This window comes from Homalodisca vitripennis, chromosome 4, assembly GCF_021130785.1.
Source record: "Homalodisca vitripennis isolate AUS2020 chromosome 4, UT_GWSS_2.1, whole genome shotgun sequence".
In the NCBI taxonomy this organism is placed as follows: domain Eukaryota; kingdom Metazoa; phylum Arthropoda; class Insecta; order Hemiptera; family Cicadellidae; genus Homalodisca; species Homalodisca vitripennis.
In genome coordinates, this window is record NC_060210.1 from 47,365,515 (window position 1) to 47,380,959 (window position 15,445).

At 34.4% G+C, this 15,445-nt stretch overlaps 1 protein-coding gene across 1 annotated transcript in view; it reads left to right on the top strand.

The window, feature by feature from the left end:
• The window catches only part of LOC124359284, a 29,038-nt gene extending 20,203 nt beyond the window's left edge, over positions 1-8,835 (top strand). The window contains exon 6 of the mRNA XM_046811902.1: positions 8,612-8,835. Within this exon, the coding sequence (XP_046667858.1) occupies positions 8,612-8,833 (222 nt within the window). The 3' untranslated portion in view covers positions 8,834-8,835. The remainder of the gene's footprint in view (positions 1-8,611) is intronic.
• The last annotated feature ends 6,610 nt before the right edge of the window (positions 8,836-15,445 follow it).

A 15,445-nucleotide genomic window follows, 5' to 3' on the forward strand; every position in this document is an offset into this window, starting at 1 on the left:
GTTCTAGCAGAGTAATAGTTAAATGTGTCATGCAATACTTGTTATTCGTTTATTGTTAAGTATTGTTAAGTTGTTATTGTTATTTTTGAGTATTTATTGATATTTATACTATGTTATATTTGTCAGACCTATTGCACATTCTGGTTTTGTAAAGCTATCATTGCTAGATATAGCTGCACGTACTTATATTGGTTCATCTCTTATTTAATTTAGTTATAATGATCGTTGTGATCCAGTTTTGTTGACCTGTCTAGCTTTAATGCCTTTGTCCGTAGCCATCTTGCATTGTTGCTTTTTTTGTTTTTCATTTTGCATAAAAACTGTTGAATGCTCTTTTGTGAAATTATTGTATATTGGCGGATGCCGTTGAAATAATAATAAATAAATAAATAAAGACATGCACTTAATACAAAACTGTACAAAACACTAATCATTAAAACTAAACTACGGAATACAGGTCACAATACGTCTTCACTCGTCTACTAACCACCTACGACTGACCAGAGGGACTAGCCAATGGCAATCGTGACGGCTGGCTAAAACAAGATGGCGGAAATACAAGGGAAGGGGAACAGGAATGGGCCCTTTCGTTATTATTGGTTCATGCGAGATGAACTTCTTAAAACCATATTCTGTGGCACAAAAATCGGTAAAGGCACTGGATTTCGTAACTGGAATCGAGTCGGCTGTTTCACAGTTACCTGAGGAACAGGAATGGGCCCTTTCGTTATTATTGGTTCATGCGAGATGAACTTCTTAAAACCATATTCTGTGGCACAAAAATCGGTAAAGGCACTGGATTTCGTAACTGGAATCGAGTCGGCTGTTTCACAGTTACCTGAGGAACAGGAATGGGCCCTTTCGTTATTATTGGTTCATGCGAGATGAACTTCTTAAAACCATATTCTGTGGCACAAAAATCGGTAAAGGCACTGGATTTCGTAACTGGAATCGAGTCGGCTGTTTCACAGTTACCTGAGGAACAGGAATGGGCCCTTTCGTTATTATTGGTTCATGCGAGATGAACTTCTTAAAACCATATTCTGTGGCACAAAAATCGGTAAAGGCACTGGATTTCGTAACTGGAATCGAGTCGGCTGTTTCACAGTTACCTGAGGAACAGGGTGACCGGTTTCGTTGTGAGGCCAGTCTTTTACTCAGAAAAATTCCTCCCACAAAACCCAATTTGACAATAGAGGAGAAAAAGGCCAGGTCGATCCTTTGGGAAAGGCGACACGATCAAAATCTTACCTGCCGACAAAGGCAACGCTACTGTGGTACTTGACTCAGTAGCGTATAAAGAAACGATTGCGGAAACTTTAAATACTGGCAAATATACAGTTTTAAATAAAGACCCGACTGATTCATTTGAACGCAAAGTAGCAAACACCTTAAGAAAACATAAAGAATTTTTTTCAGATAAATTTAGATCTAAATTAACTCCTCACCACTCAAAAATCCCCCATATGTAAGGCCTTCCCAAAATCCACAAACCTACCATCCCTCTTCGACCCATCATTAGTTCTCGTGATTCACCTTGCAGGGAATTGTCTAAAGTCCTCTTGGACATCTTAACGCCATTGGTAGGAAAAACTGACTCTTTCATCAAAAATTCCAGGGATTTCGTAGAGAAGTCAAAATCCCTAAAGTTGACTGAAACTGACAAACTGGTAAGTTTTGATGTCGAAAGTCTATTTACAAATGTACCAGTTCCAGAAACTCTCGGAATTATTAAATCACGTCTCAAAGAAGACCAAACATTAAAGGATAGAACTAAACTTCCTGTGCCAGTAATTATGGAACTGTTAGAACTATGCACTCAATGCAATTATTTTGAGTTAGAGGGTAAAATTTACCGTCAAGATGAGGGGATGGCAATGGGTTCTCCACTGTCTCCTATTTTCGCCAATATCTTTATGGAGGAATTCGAGCGAAAAGCTTTGGCTTCAGCTCAGTTCAAATCGAAGATTTGGTGGAGGTATGTGGATGATACCTTTGTTATTTTTTCTCATGGAGACATTGAATTAAATAATTTTTTGAATCACATTAATAGTATTTCTCCTTCCATCCGCCTCACAATGGAAGTGGAAGTCCAAAACAAGCTTCCCTTTTTGGATGTGTGTGTATTAAGAGATAGGGATGTCCTTAAGACAACTGTTTTTCGAAAGATAACACACACAGGAAAATATTTAAATTATCAATCCAACCATCAAAAATCTGTCAAAGAAGGAGTAGCCTACTCGTTGTTTGATAGAGCAAAGAGCTTGTGCTCAGATAAAGATGGACTCAAAGAAGAATTTAAGAAAATTGAATCGGATCTCAGGAGCAATGGATACCCTCAATTAGTAATTAATAAGTGCAAACGAACCAGAAGAATCATTCCTGAGTCAGAAAAACAGAATTGTGATAAATTTGCGTTTATGTCAATCCCTTATGTGCCGGGATTATCGGAGAAAATTAGAAGAGTAGGTAGAAAGTACAACATTAGAACCGCGTTTAAAACACACAACACTCTTAGACAAAGTCTCGTAAAAACAAAACCAAAAAATGGCACACAGGATTCCAAAAACTGTGTTTACAATATAAAATGTAGCTGCAATAGGGAATACATAGGCGAGACAAAAAGACCACTAAACGTAAGGATAAAAGAACACAAAGAAAACACGAGAAAGGGTTTCACAGAAAAGTCAAAAATTGCACACCATTGTTGGTCCGAAGACCATCATATGAATTGGGATGAAGCCCACATAATACATCGGGAACCACATTTCTTCAAAAGGAAATTAATTGAGGCAACATACATTAAATTGGCAGACCAACCAATCAGTCAACCATCAGTCGAGATTAGGCCGCTTTGGTTGCCAATTCTAAAAAATGAACTAAAGAGAAAACCAAAAGTATCAAACGGATCGGATATTTGTAATAAACCAATGCGGAGTCACAATATGGTTTTAAGAAGTTCATCTCGCATGAACCAATAATAACGAAAGGGCCCATTCCTGTTCCCCTTCCCTTGTATTTCCGCCATCTTGTTTTAGCCAGCCGTCACGATTGCCATTGGCTAGTCCCTCTGGTCAGTCGTAGGTGGTTAGTAGACGAGTGAAGACGTATTGTGACCTGTATTCCGTAGTTTAGTTTTAATGATTAGTGTTTTGTATAGTTTTGTATTAAGTGCATGTCTTTAGTGTTAGTGAAGTTGACAACAACATGTACGTTGTGATTCCTGACTTAGGCGTGCCACAACGCTTTAGTAAGATTTGTTTATTTTAACCTAGTTTGTAATTATGTATTAGGTTAGTTCTTTACCTGAAGAAGAGATCAGATTGCAGATCTCGAAACGTAGTGTTACTGTTTTCTTGTTTCACTGAACGATGGCAAATGTCCGGAAAAATCCTGTTTCCTTCACAATCCGAGATGGATGAGACGGATATTAAAGTAATCCACGACGAAATAGCCAAAATCAAACAGACACGAGACAATTACAGTGGGGGTGAATCTGAGGAGATTGTCATCCAAGAAATCAACGAGCGTCTATTTCGGAAACGGAATATTATTATCTTTAACCTCAAGGAGAGCTTGAGCAGGGACACCAAAACTAAAAAGGAGCATGACACTTTGCTGATTTCAAAGGTAATTGATGCCTTGAATATCGGCATTCATGTCAACGGCCTAAAAATTTTCAGGTTGGGCAAGCCATTAAAAGATAAAGATAGACCACTGAAAGTTGTTTTTTGTTCGGTAGAAGACGCGATGCAGTCCGTTAGCGGCTTCTCTAAAGAGGCAATTTCTGACGTTGACCCCGCCCTCTCTGACATTTCTATATCGAGAGATCGCACCATGAAGGAACGGCAATATCTTAAGAAGCTGAGGGATGAACTGGGGAGACGCAGGATGAATGGGGAAAGTAAAATCACTATACGTTACTTGAAAGGATCACCCTGTATAACTACCTTCGAGCCAAAAAACTAGAAAATGCTGGGGTAAACCAGTCAGCTTTGGAACTCTATTTCCAAAATGTCAACGGCTTAAGGACAAAGTTTACCTCATTGAAACAATCAATATCTGTCTGCCATAATTATGATATATTAATATATATTAATTTGTAGTGCTGAGCTTGGTTTGCAGAATTATAATATATTTCGTTGTGATCGTTCAGAACTGACCTCATCTAAGGTTAGCGGGGGAGGTGTTTTGCTTGCAATAAAGGATAACATACTATCCCAAGAAATCATACCAAAGAATAGATCTGTAGAATGTGTTTTTGCTACTGTCAAATTATCATCTAGTCATCGGATGCTGGTCGGTGGAGTCTACCTTCCACCTAACATGCCCTCAAGCCAATACTTTGATTTTGCCTCAATTGTCGAAGAGCTGCTCTTCACCTCTGAAAGTTTGAACCTATCCTGTTGTTGGGCGATTTTAACCTCCCCAACGCGGATTGGGATCCTCTCGGCTCTCAAATTCATGATCCTGCGAGCCAGCCAATCAAAGATCTTGCCCATATCTTCAATCTTACACAGGTCAACGGTGTTAACAACGACCGTGGAATATTACTGGATCTAGTTTTCTCTTCCAGGATAGACATCAGTGTCCGAAGGTCTCTTGATCGCCTTGTTCAGGTGGAATCACATCATCCAGCTCTCGATATTACCGTTCCATGTTTCAGACCAGTCACTGATAATAACAGGACCCATATCTACGACTTTAGGAGGAGTGATCTGTTTGAGATATTTAGAGTGATTCAGGGTTGGCCGTATCCAGAACTGAGCAACGTGATGGGGGATAGTGTGGAGACAGCATTCATTGATTTTTGTGGTTCTCTCAGTGGGGTGATCAGGGACTTGATCCCCACGAAAGTACTTGGAAAACGCAACTTCCCTTGTTGGTTTTCATTAGAGCTGAAGGCACTAGTCATTTTGAAAAAGAAGCTGCACGTCAAGTTCAAAAAGTCATTAAAAGACTCTGACTACTTGGAATTTCGTAGTGTTCGTGCAAGGTATAGGACTCTATCCGCCTCCTGTTACAGGGACTATATACTTCGTATTGAAAACTCCATACCAAGCAATGTGAAGGTCTTCTGGGGACACATCAGGAATATGAAACGCAAGTCTTCAGCACTTTCCAACCTGTACCTTGACAACGTGACAGCGGACACCCCTAAAGGCATATGTGACTTGTTTGCTTCTTATTTCTCTTCTGTATACAGGCTCCCACAAACACTTCCAGTTCCTTTGTCGCGGGGCCAGATGGGATTCCCCCAGTAGTATTGAAGTTTTGTAGTGGTATCTTGGCTCCACATGTCACCCAATATTTCAATGCTCTTCTAACTCTGGGCATTTTCCCTAAGAACCTGAAGTCGAGCTTTATTGCACCTATCCTGAAAAGTGGTGATCCAGTAAATGCCAAGAACTACAGACCTGTTGCAATTCAGCCTGCCCTAGCCAAAGTTTTTGAGTCCTTGGTCTTACGTAGACTTTCATTTGAAGCCAAGAACATCATCTCTCCAGCTCAACACGGTTTTATGAAGGGAAGGTCGGCAACAACCAATCTCGTGACTTTGCAGAATGACATTACATCCTCCTTCAGATTGGGCCACCAGGTCGATTGCGTTTATCTTGATTTGTCAAAGGCTTTCGACAGGATAAGCCACATTCATCTCCTAGCAAAACTTAGGACTTGGGGAGTGACTGGATCTCTCTTGATGTGGTTCGAGAGTTATCTGGCGAATCGTCTCCTCGTCGTGCGTCATGCCGGTGAGACATCTTTTGCATTTGAGGCGGTGTCTGGGGTGCCTCAGGGTTCTCTGCTGGGACCTGCCCTTTTTTCTATCTTCATTAATGACCTTCAGAATGTCGTCACATCGTCTAGCCTGTTAATGTTCGCGGATGACGCCAAGGTATATAGGGAGATATCCACACTTCAAGACTGCGCCTCTCTGCAATCTGACTTGGAAAGTGTCGTCTCCTGGTGTGTGCGGGATGGCATGGATATAAATTTCGCAAAGTGCTCTGTGGTCTCATTCCATCGCTCAGCTAGGGTCATAGTCTTCAATTACGAGATGGAGGGAACCATACTGAATCGCTCAAGTACAGTTAAGGATTTGGGAGTTATCTTGTCCTCGTCACTGAGCCCTGAACAGCATCTGTCTGCAATTACTAGGAAAGCCACTATTGCCCTCGGTCTTATATTTAGGACTTCTCGAGATGGGTTTTCACCATGGACACTTCGGGCCCTGTACGTCCAGTTGGTTCGACCAATATTGGAATACTGTTCGCCTGTATGGTGTCCCTACCTGTTGGGTCAGGTTGAACTCGTTGAAAGAATTCAGATAAGATTCATCAGGCTGATTGGGTTGAGACTTGGATTTGCCTACGACGGGGTTCCTGTTGAAGATCTGCAACGCCACTTTGGGCTCCTACCCTTGAGCACCAGACGCCAAATTGCTGACCTGATGTTCTTGAAGAAGATTTTGTCGTCGTCTTGTGATTCCCCGAGACTTTTAGAGAGGATCAATCTTCGTTGTCCTCGACCATCTTCAAGATCTGTGCAGCTTTTCGAGAGGGAATTCCTCGCTACGAACTATGCGTACAACAGTACAATACCGAGAATTCACAGGTTGGGAAATGGTCTTCCTGCGCATATTGATTTGTCCGACACATCATTCAAGAGGGAGGTCACTAAATATCTCTCTGGCCACACGTGAAACTCTGACACTGAACGTTATATTTTGCTTGCTGTTTTTTTTTGTTTTTGTTTTTTTGTTTTTTGTTTTTTTTGTTAACACTTTTGTTTATATTTAATGGCATCAAACCCTGCATGTATTGTCGCATATTGTATATTTCACTAAATAGAGATGGTTTCTTGTGAATGTTATATATTGCTTGCTTTTTTCTTAACACTTTTGTTCATATATTATTATAATAGCATCAAAATTTGCATGTATTGTAGCATGTTTTATATTTTGCTAAATGGAAATGGTTTCTTGTGATTTTTTTATATATATCAATGAACATAGGCTACGCTAATCTTATGCATATGTATGTCTCAGTAGTATATAAGTGACTCTATATTTTATACGCTACCGGTACTTTAATTAAGTCTTTTTTACGGTTCCACCTTTATGTTGCACTTGTTTATGAACTATATTGCTGTTGTAACTTTTCTTTTTATTCACGATGTTGATGTTATTTGGCACTTGTTTTGCTTATTTTTTTGCTTCTGTTTGCATGTAAACTATTTATGTAAGTTGTTTATATCAAGCCTCTTGTATTTTCACAATACCTATAACAAATGTGAAATGGTGTATACCGTATGTAAATAAATAAATAAATAAATCCTTCCATCGTCAAAAATAACCTTTAAACAAAGAATTTTACAGCTATTTACAAGTATTATATCACTGCCTCTACTCTAAAATTCTTTCACTACTTGCAATACAAATCACGGTGTAGCGTAATTAAACAAGAAAATATTTTGTTCTTCCTACATACAAGGTAGGAGTACGCTACACCATGTGTCACGTATTAGGCTTTGTTCGTCAGTATGAAAGATTTCAAGTTTATTTAGCTCATTCATAGTGCTAGATGAAGTGTTACTACGAGTATTTCGCATGATAAAATGTCATTAGTGTACTCAGTTCGTTTACATATTCATTTATCCTACAATTCCCTCATTGCTATTATGATTTAAGACCACTATAAAAGTGTTCGCCAAGGCTCAGCCAAATCTTATGGAGTGAAATGCACCATAACCTGATGTAATTTTGCCTTTATAAACATCAAGTTTACAGCAACATTTCGATTCTATATGACAAACAGGTAAATTAGACAAAAGTAAAATATTTCCAGCCTCTCAAGTTATAGGCTTCGTTAAGACTCAGCCAACAAACAATAGCCCAATATACAACAAAGCTGTTTTTCATTATCGAAATAGCTATGACATGAAATAGTGGTAATCCTAATTTTTTACTATTAAATAAAATTAATACATTTTTATCTTTAGTTCACAATGAAAGTGATCCTACAGCAATTTAAGAGAGTTACTACTTTTATTTGCTTGTAAATTTGCTAATTTTTTGAAATAAGAAGCAAAGGTTCAAGGGCCAAGACTTAATAGGAAGCTGTACCCGGCGACCATCTAGAATGTAGCCCCATAACAACAGCGTTAAGCCTCTTGCACTTTAACGACCTAATTTTTAATCGTATAACTATAGAAGATGTATTTTAGAGATAAAACTAATACACATCCAAAATATTTTTAGTTTTTATGATTTTTTATTGGTTATTCAGAAAAATCCTTAACCGTTCGTAATTCATATATTAAATATTCAATAATTTTAAACTTTACAAAACACAAAAAAGTTTAGATGCATTTTAACTTTATCTTTAAAATCAGATATCTCCCGTTAGAATACGGAGAAAATAATAGCTTAAGACTACATGAGTTTTAACATTGTTTTAATGAAGAAAAAAACTTAAGGTCGTTTTTCTAAAGCCGACTCTGAAGTAAAGATTGTTGCCCTGTCACATATGTGTTAACTTTTTCATGAATGAGTTGCAATAATAAACTCCAAAATACTACTTAGTGCTGAATCTGTATTCAAATTATCTAGGTCACTCTTGGCGGGTTTCTCGGTGGAGGTCCGCTTGGTCAGCTGATGGAAGAGTTTCTTCAGGATACGATTCTCCAGTTCATAAACAGGGCTAAGAGATTGATCGCTGACGATCTTAGTCGTACCACCATAGACGCTGTCAACTCGAGACTGACAGGCTACAATATTAGTGATGTTATATCGTTCTTGATGAGCTTTGGAAATAAAACTGATGCATGTTGAAATCCATGTGATATTTAATTGTGATCCATAACTTTATTTTTTGCCCTAACTAAACTAGAAAATTACTTAGTTGTTTCACAGTAGACTTTTTTACTGAGTCTATATTTTAAATTACCTGTTTTCACGAGCATATCTAAAAACATATTTGTTGTAGAATGTTTTAAAAAGCCGGCTATAGTAATACTATTCGTCCTATAAGAATAAATTTCAACCTCAAACACATTCAAATCCTTATTTTTAATGATAGAATTAGTCTATTGTTGACGTCTTATACATATAAAATAATACTATATAATAATAATATAAAATAAATACATCAAAACGCATTATCGTTTTCCTTGCAAATGTATACATTATGAAATTTTAAACAATAAAATACAAAACTGTATAGTTTTTTTATGATTAAGCAGGAAACATACTGTATAGAAAAATCTAAAATAGTGTATGTGTAAATATTAAAATAAGTCGAAAACTAGTATAAAATAAGTATCTCATAATTCTATGGCAAATAATAAGGACGTTAAATAATTTGAGATTTAATATTGAGTAGTCCGATTCTGCTTTATAGTTCATGTCTTTAAATTAGAACTGCCATATTACCATTTATTGTCGTCTTAGTCACACTGAATAGAGTGACAAAAACTGTTATATTAGTTCCTTTCAGTGTGACTTTCAATACTGAATAACTAAAAAAAAGCATTTTTCTTTTTCAAAAACATAATTGGTAAAGAGGGAAGAGTATCGAGAAATTAAAAGAACCTTAAGGCAGTATGACATATTGAGCTGTCCATTTAATGCCAGAGAATATCGTACTGAAAGCGTAGTTAATTAAGGTTACGAGATGTAAATGTCTTTCTTTGCTTGTTCCTAGCAGTCAGTTGTAATTGAAGCATCTTTACGCAACTGACGAACAATTGTGCCAATTAGTCAAGGAAGTTCTTACAGCTAATTATCTTTGAAAGCCCCTTCTGCCTTGACGGGCACACCCTACTGCTTCGTTAAAGGTTTACATTAATGAATACGCTCCATTTTAATTGAGATTGTCTACAGAGCCATTGTCTACAAACCAAACACATTTTACTATCAGGTAAGTATGAACATATAGACATGTCTGAATTAGTTAAATGAGATCCTTCTGTATACAGGCAGTATTAACAATGTTTATAATTAAATAGTATAAAGTGGATTATTTTTTCAAACTCAGTAGAAAAATGGCTCTTGGCTTCACACGCAGTTCTCAAAATCTAAAGGCGTAGAATATTTGTACTTCGTGCGTTAATGATAAAATATTCTGAAGCCCTACGATGTTTTTCAAACAAAAGTAAACATATCAGGTACATAATATTTCAGTATCCACGGTTGACAGATTCAAAATTTAAATAATATACTGGTTGTAATTTAGGTGTCTTCGTATTAAAAATATATACGTTTAAGTTATGAAAACTTAATTTGTTCAAAAATCCTCAAAATTACATGTGTTTAGATTCACTTTCTGCCTAAGGTATATCCAGTAATATACTTGAGTCAGCCTTGTTCCTGGATTACAAAAACATATACAAACAAAAAACAAATTTAATTAAAATATTTCTACTTTTGATTCTTTTAATTTACTCTCTGTTTACGATTATTCAAGTGCCATCCGGATGAAGAAAATGTATATACTTACGTACGACTAAAAAGTTACAGCGGTCAAAAAGTGTCAGTTGTGGCCGTTTAAATTCAACCCCGGTCTCATTTATTTACGGTTCTACTGTATAATTTATGTTGTACTGACAAATAATATAAGCACGTATGTGGGTTGTGGGATCCAAAATGGATTAAAAAACATTTGTTGCTATAAATGATTTAAATTTTTGTACCCCTATCAAGAAAGTATGTGCTTAAACTTAAAAAGACTATTTTGATTAAAAAGCATCTGCTTTCGTTGTTTTATTCTGCTTCTGGTACAAGGAGAAGAATGTGTCATCTATTTGTTTATCTTTAAACTACATTAAACATGCCATACACAAACTCAAGTGAGCCAACCAGTTTCGATTACCTTATGAGCAGAAGTTTACAGCTTTTTCATTAATGTGGGTTTTATAACAGCGTTTCAATAGTATTTCCAATGCATTAAATGGTTTATTCATCACTGGTGCAATCTAAAGTTACAACTAGATAGTAACTTCGACTACAATCTACATTACATTACTATAATTAATCTGTGTATTTTTAATATTTTCTTAAATTTAAATGTCAACAAATTTTTATACTCTTTGATGAACTTTAGCAGAAAGAGTCAACAGCTATTAAGTGTAAGTTCAATTTGGATTATGTGATATTTCGATAATTTTCCGAATTCTTAAATATTCTGTGAAACTTTTCTAAATGTTTTTCTCCTTATAAACATACTTCGCTCTTCAACTTATATAAAAATAAGAATTAGCCTTATTGATCTAGCCGTTCTCAAGATTAGGACTTGAGCGACTCATTTGAGCGCTGCAACAAATTGAGCGTCTCATTTTTTTATAGTATATTACTAATAATAGTGTAGGAAATAAGAAAAGAAGCCACTAATACAATATTATTTCAACCATTAGTGCCTATATGAATGTTGAAATTTCAATAATTATATTGTACGAATATTAGATCAGTAAATAACTATATGTGTAAGTTACATAATCTATGTATCTTATACCAGTGATAAAACGTGAGTAGGAATAATTAAAATTTGCCGTAAAACATTATAATTATATATTTATAGTTATAATGCTTTACGGCAAATTAATATATATTATAAATTATATATATAATATATATATATAAATATAATATAATATATATATATATTGGAACACCTTTAGTAAACAACCTATATATATATATATATATATATATATATATATATATATATATCCTTTAATATTTCGACTTTATTGTCGTTTTCAAAAAGGTACAAAAAGTGTATATAATGTAAGAATTTAAAGTAAACATATGAATTTTTATAATCAGCTGAAATATTCTATTCTGATTTATACTGTAATTTATAAACTCCTTGGTATATTATACTAAAAAGGGCTTTATATTAAAATTAAAATTTAGATTAATAACATAAAAGGCGTTCTAACAGCATAAAATTAAATTAAATATTAACAATTTTGTAGTTTTGTTGTTCTACATTCATAAAAAATTAATAAAATTTTAATAAAATTCATAAATTTAAATATAGACAATACATTGTTTTAGATTTGCTAGATTAATTTAGCCTGTTTTAACAGATCATTTCTTATTTAATCCAAAAGGTAATTTTGACTTAGTGACTAATTGATATGCTTGTTCTAAATTTTCTAATAGAATTTTTGAAGAATCTTCTGGTACTTTACAAATCCCTTTTAATGTGTAACAATTATTAAATATTTCGTTATGAGCCAATGCATGTTGCGAAACCAATTTGTCGTCTTGTCTGTTGGATAAAGACCGATGGTTATTCATCCTAATATGTAAGGGATTTGTCGTTAAACCAATATAGTCCTTGGGACAAAATTTGCAAGACAACTGATAGATTACATTTTTCGATTTACAGTTAATTTTATTTTAAATTTGGTATGTTTTATTAGTTGTGCTACTTGTAAAAGTTTTAGAAGGATTTAGAATTTTGCATGTAGCACAACACTTGTCTTCGCAAGAATGGCAACCTAAAAACTTTTGATCAGCATCTGAATTTGGAATTTGGTTAGGCAATAACTTAGGTCTTACCAGAAGGTTCTTCAGATTAGGGGCTTTACTAAAAATAATTCTCGGGGGTTTTGAAAACAAACTATTTGTCAAAACAAACTATATATATATTGACTTAAATGTTCTGGTCACTCGGACATCCAAACTCATCTATTCCTAGTTTGTTTTGGGAGAATTCCGAATAGATAGACCTTATAAAAAATACTATTGATCTAAAAAATTTTTCTTTATTAAAAAAAAACCAGAATCAGAAGTTTGTTCCTTTTTTGTGTCCAGTTGAGTTGAATTTTGAAGGCTTGATGCTAAGTTGTTTCAGATGTGTTCCATTGGTTTTTCAACTGGTGTACGTTCAGGTCATCAATATCAATTGCGTCCACAATCTATCATTCTGAATTGCGCCGGATAAGGATAAAGGCCAACATCCTTAAGGCATAAATAACTCAGAGCCTTTGTCCAACCACAGTAAACTAAATTTGGTTCTAGAAAATGGTGCTCATCACTGTATTGCAAACAAATTAATATTAAGAAATTGTATGCAAACGCTCTAAATGGTTTGTATAATGCTCATCAAAAAATTACAAATATTTTGAAAATAGTTTATTACATGAAATAAATTCCAAGCAGAACTGTTAGTTTTACTTCATCTTTTTATTCTGGGATTGTGATGAACATCATACATTAATTTCTAAATTATTGTTTAAACACGTGATAGTCATATAATAGTAAAGATAATATGTTTAAACCTTAAACAATTAACAATAAATGTAAACAATTAAAAATGCTGCTCAGTTTTGTCAAACATTACATTGTTTTTAAAACGTTCGCTTATCTTAGATTGAGAGCGATTATTATACAATATCAACCTATATTACGTATTATATATGAATAAATTAATTTTGGTTCAGAATAGAGTTTTGAGCATATCTTTCAAAATTATATTATAATTTTCTTCAAAATTAATATTAAAAATAAGAAACTAGAACCCTTTTTAAAACTTTTATTCGATAAACACGTGTTTTGGCCTTAATACACTGTAGATGGTTTAGTGCCAAAACACATCTCTACAAAATAATATGTTTAAAAATGGTTTTAGTTTCTTACTGCGGACACATAAAAATTAAAATAAACAAACTCTTTTTTGCCTTTACAACAATATTGTTGGTAGCAATGTTACAAACACTCGGAATTATGAATGTTTTACAATAGTTAATTATGTATTATTATAATGAAAATAAACAAAGTAAAGTATATTTTCTAGTAGCAATAAAGCCTAGAGAAGTTTGAATTAATTGTTAATAAATTTATTCCTTAAATAAAAAATTATTAATTTATTAAAATTTAAGTTCAATTTGAATTTGGAAATATTCTATAAACTCATCCATATCATACGCACATCATTTTCAAAAATTATTTTAATTTACATTTAAACAATCGAGAATGTTGTTCACTCTTAATGTTATCTGGCAAAACATTAAATGCTTTGCTTTACATTACACACATACTTGCATGATCCATCTTATGGGACAATTCTGTTGTCAATAGATGACGACTAGTAGTGAAACTTACCTAAGGTTGAAAATAATCCAAACTAAAGAATTACTATAGCTGATGTAAATTGAATATTTGTAAATCTCGATCATGAAGTGGTCTTTATCAATTGCCATAAATAAAATTATTTGCGTGTTTGATTAAGCACATCGATTTTTTCCCAACTCTTTAAAGATTGATGAAGTCTTGTGTTTGGAAGCTATTTGACGGAATTGTCATTGATGACCTAAACATAATCAATTATTGTGAACACCGAGTAATGTCTCCGAGCTATAAATTACCACTACAATAAAATGTAACAAATCTGGACCAACTGTAAACAAAAGTTTTAGTTCCATCCTGATAGATCAGTTTTATTGACGGCGCTTTAGTTTTAAACAATAAGTTCCTTTAATCTCAAGTAATTATACCAAACCTGTTCTTGAGTGAATGTTTACTATACCTAGAATAAGTGCGGAAATGTATTGTATTTTTTTTAGATTTCAATGCCTATTCTTGCCTATGATGTTGCTGGAAGGACACCTCTACATGGTTTTCTACACCTATTTTATATCTATACTAGCGGGCCCGGCGCGCTTTGCTGCGCATTTCAATAATTTTTTGCAAAAGTTGCCCGCGGCTTCGCACGCAATTTCCCGTTGAAAACAGTACACTATATTCACTTATTCTTTTTCTATCACATTCTAAACATTGCTGAGATAATTGATAGTCGTTCCATCGTGAGCCTCTTGGGCGTATTATGAAGGTATTTACCATATTCCTGCCTCTATCTAGCTGTTACCCACGGCTTCGCACGCAAATCTTAAGAACCGAAGTCCTTATATTACTTAGTAAATTTTTTTTTTACTATAATAAATTTTAGATTAAATTAGTTATATCTCCGATGCCACGATTGAGCTTGCTTTGTTGTCTCGATCGAGAGAATATGTACACACGGAGTTTTGAGAACCATACTTCTGTCAAAAAAAACAACTAAGGTTGATTTTATAACATTCTTTATATTTGTAGCCAACGTAAGATAGTAATTATGATATCTGCATTACTCTTCTGATCAAGCATGAGCATGGTTTATATTAAATAAATATTGCAGTTAAAGGTGAATTTTTACGTCAAATTTGAATTGTATTATCTGGATAGTAAAGTCTATGTTTAACAGTGATTGCAAAAACAGTTTAAACAAAATTTGTCGTTTCTCTTAAGCTTACTCTATGCTTTAAAACTATAAGTGTAATATATGTTTACAAAGAACAGCTGATTAAAAATTTGAAAAGACGTTAACATATGTTTGCTGCAATGCATTTCTTATGGGTATTTCTGTAACCAGTGGGGCGGAATCCTGAATCGGGAAAG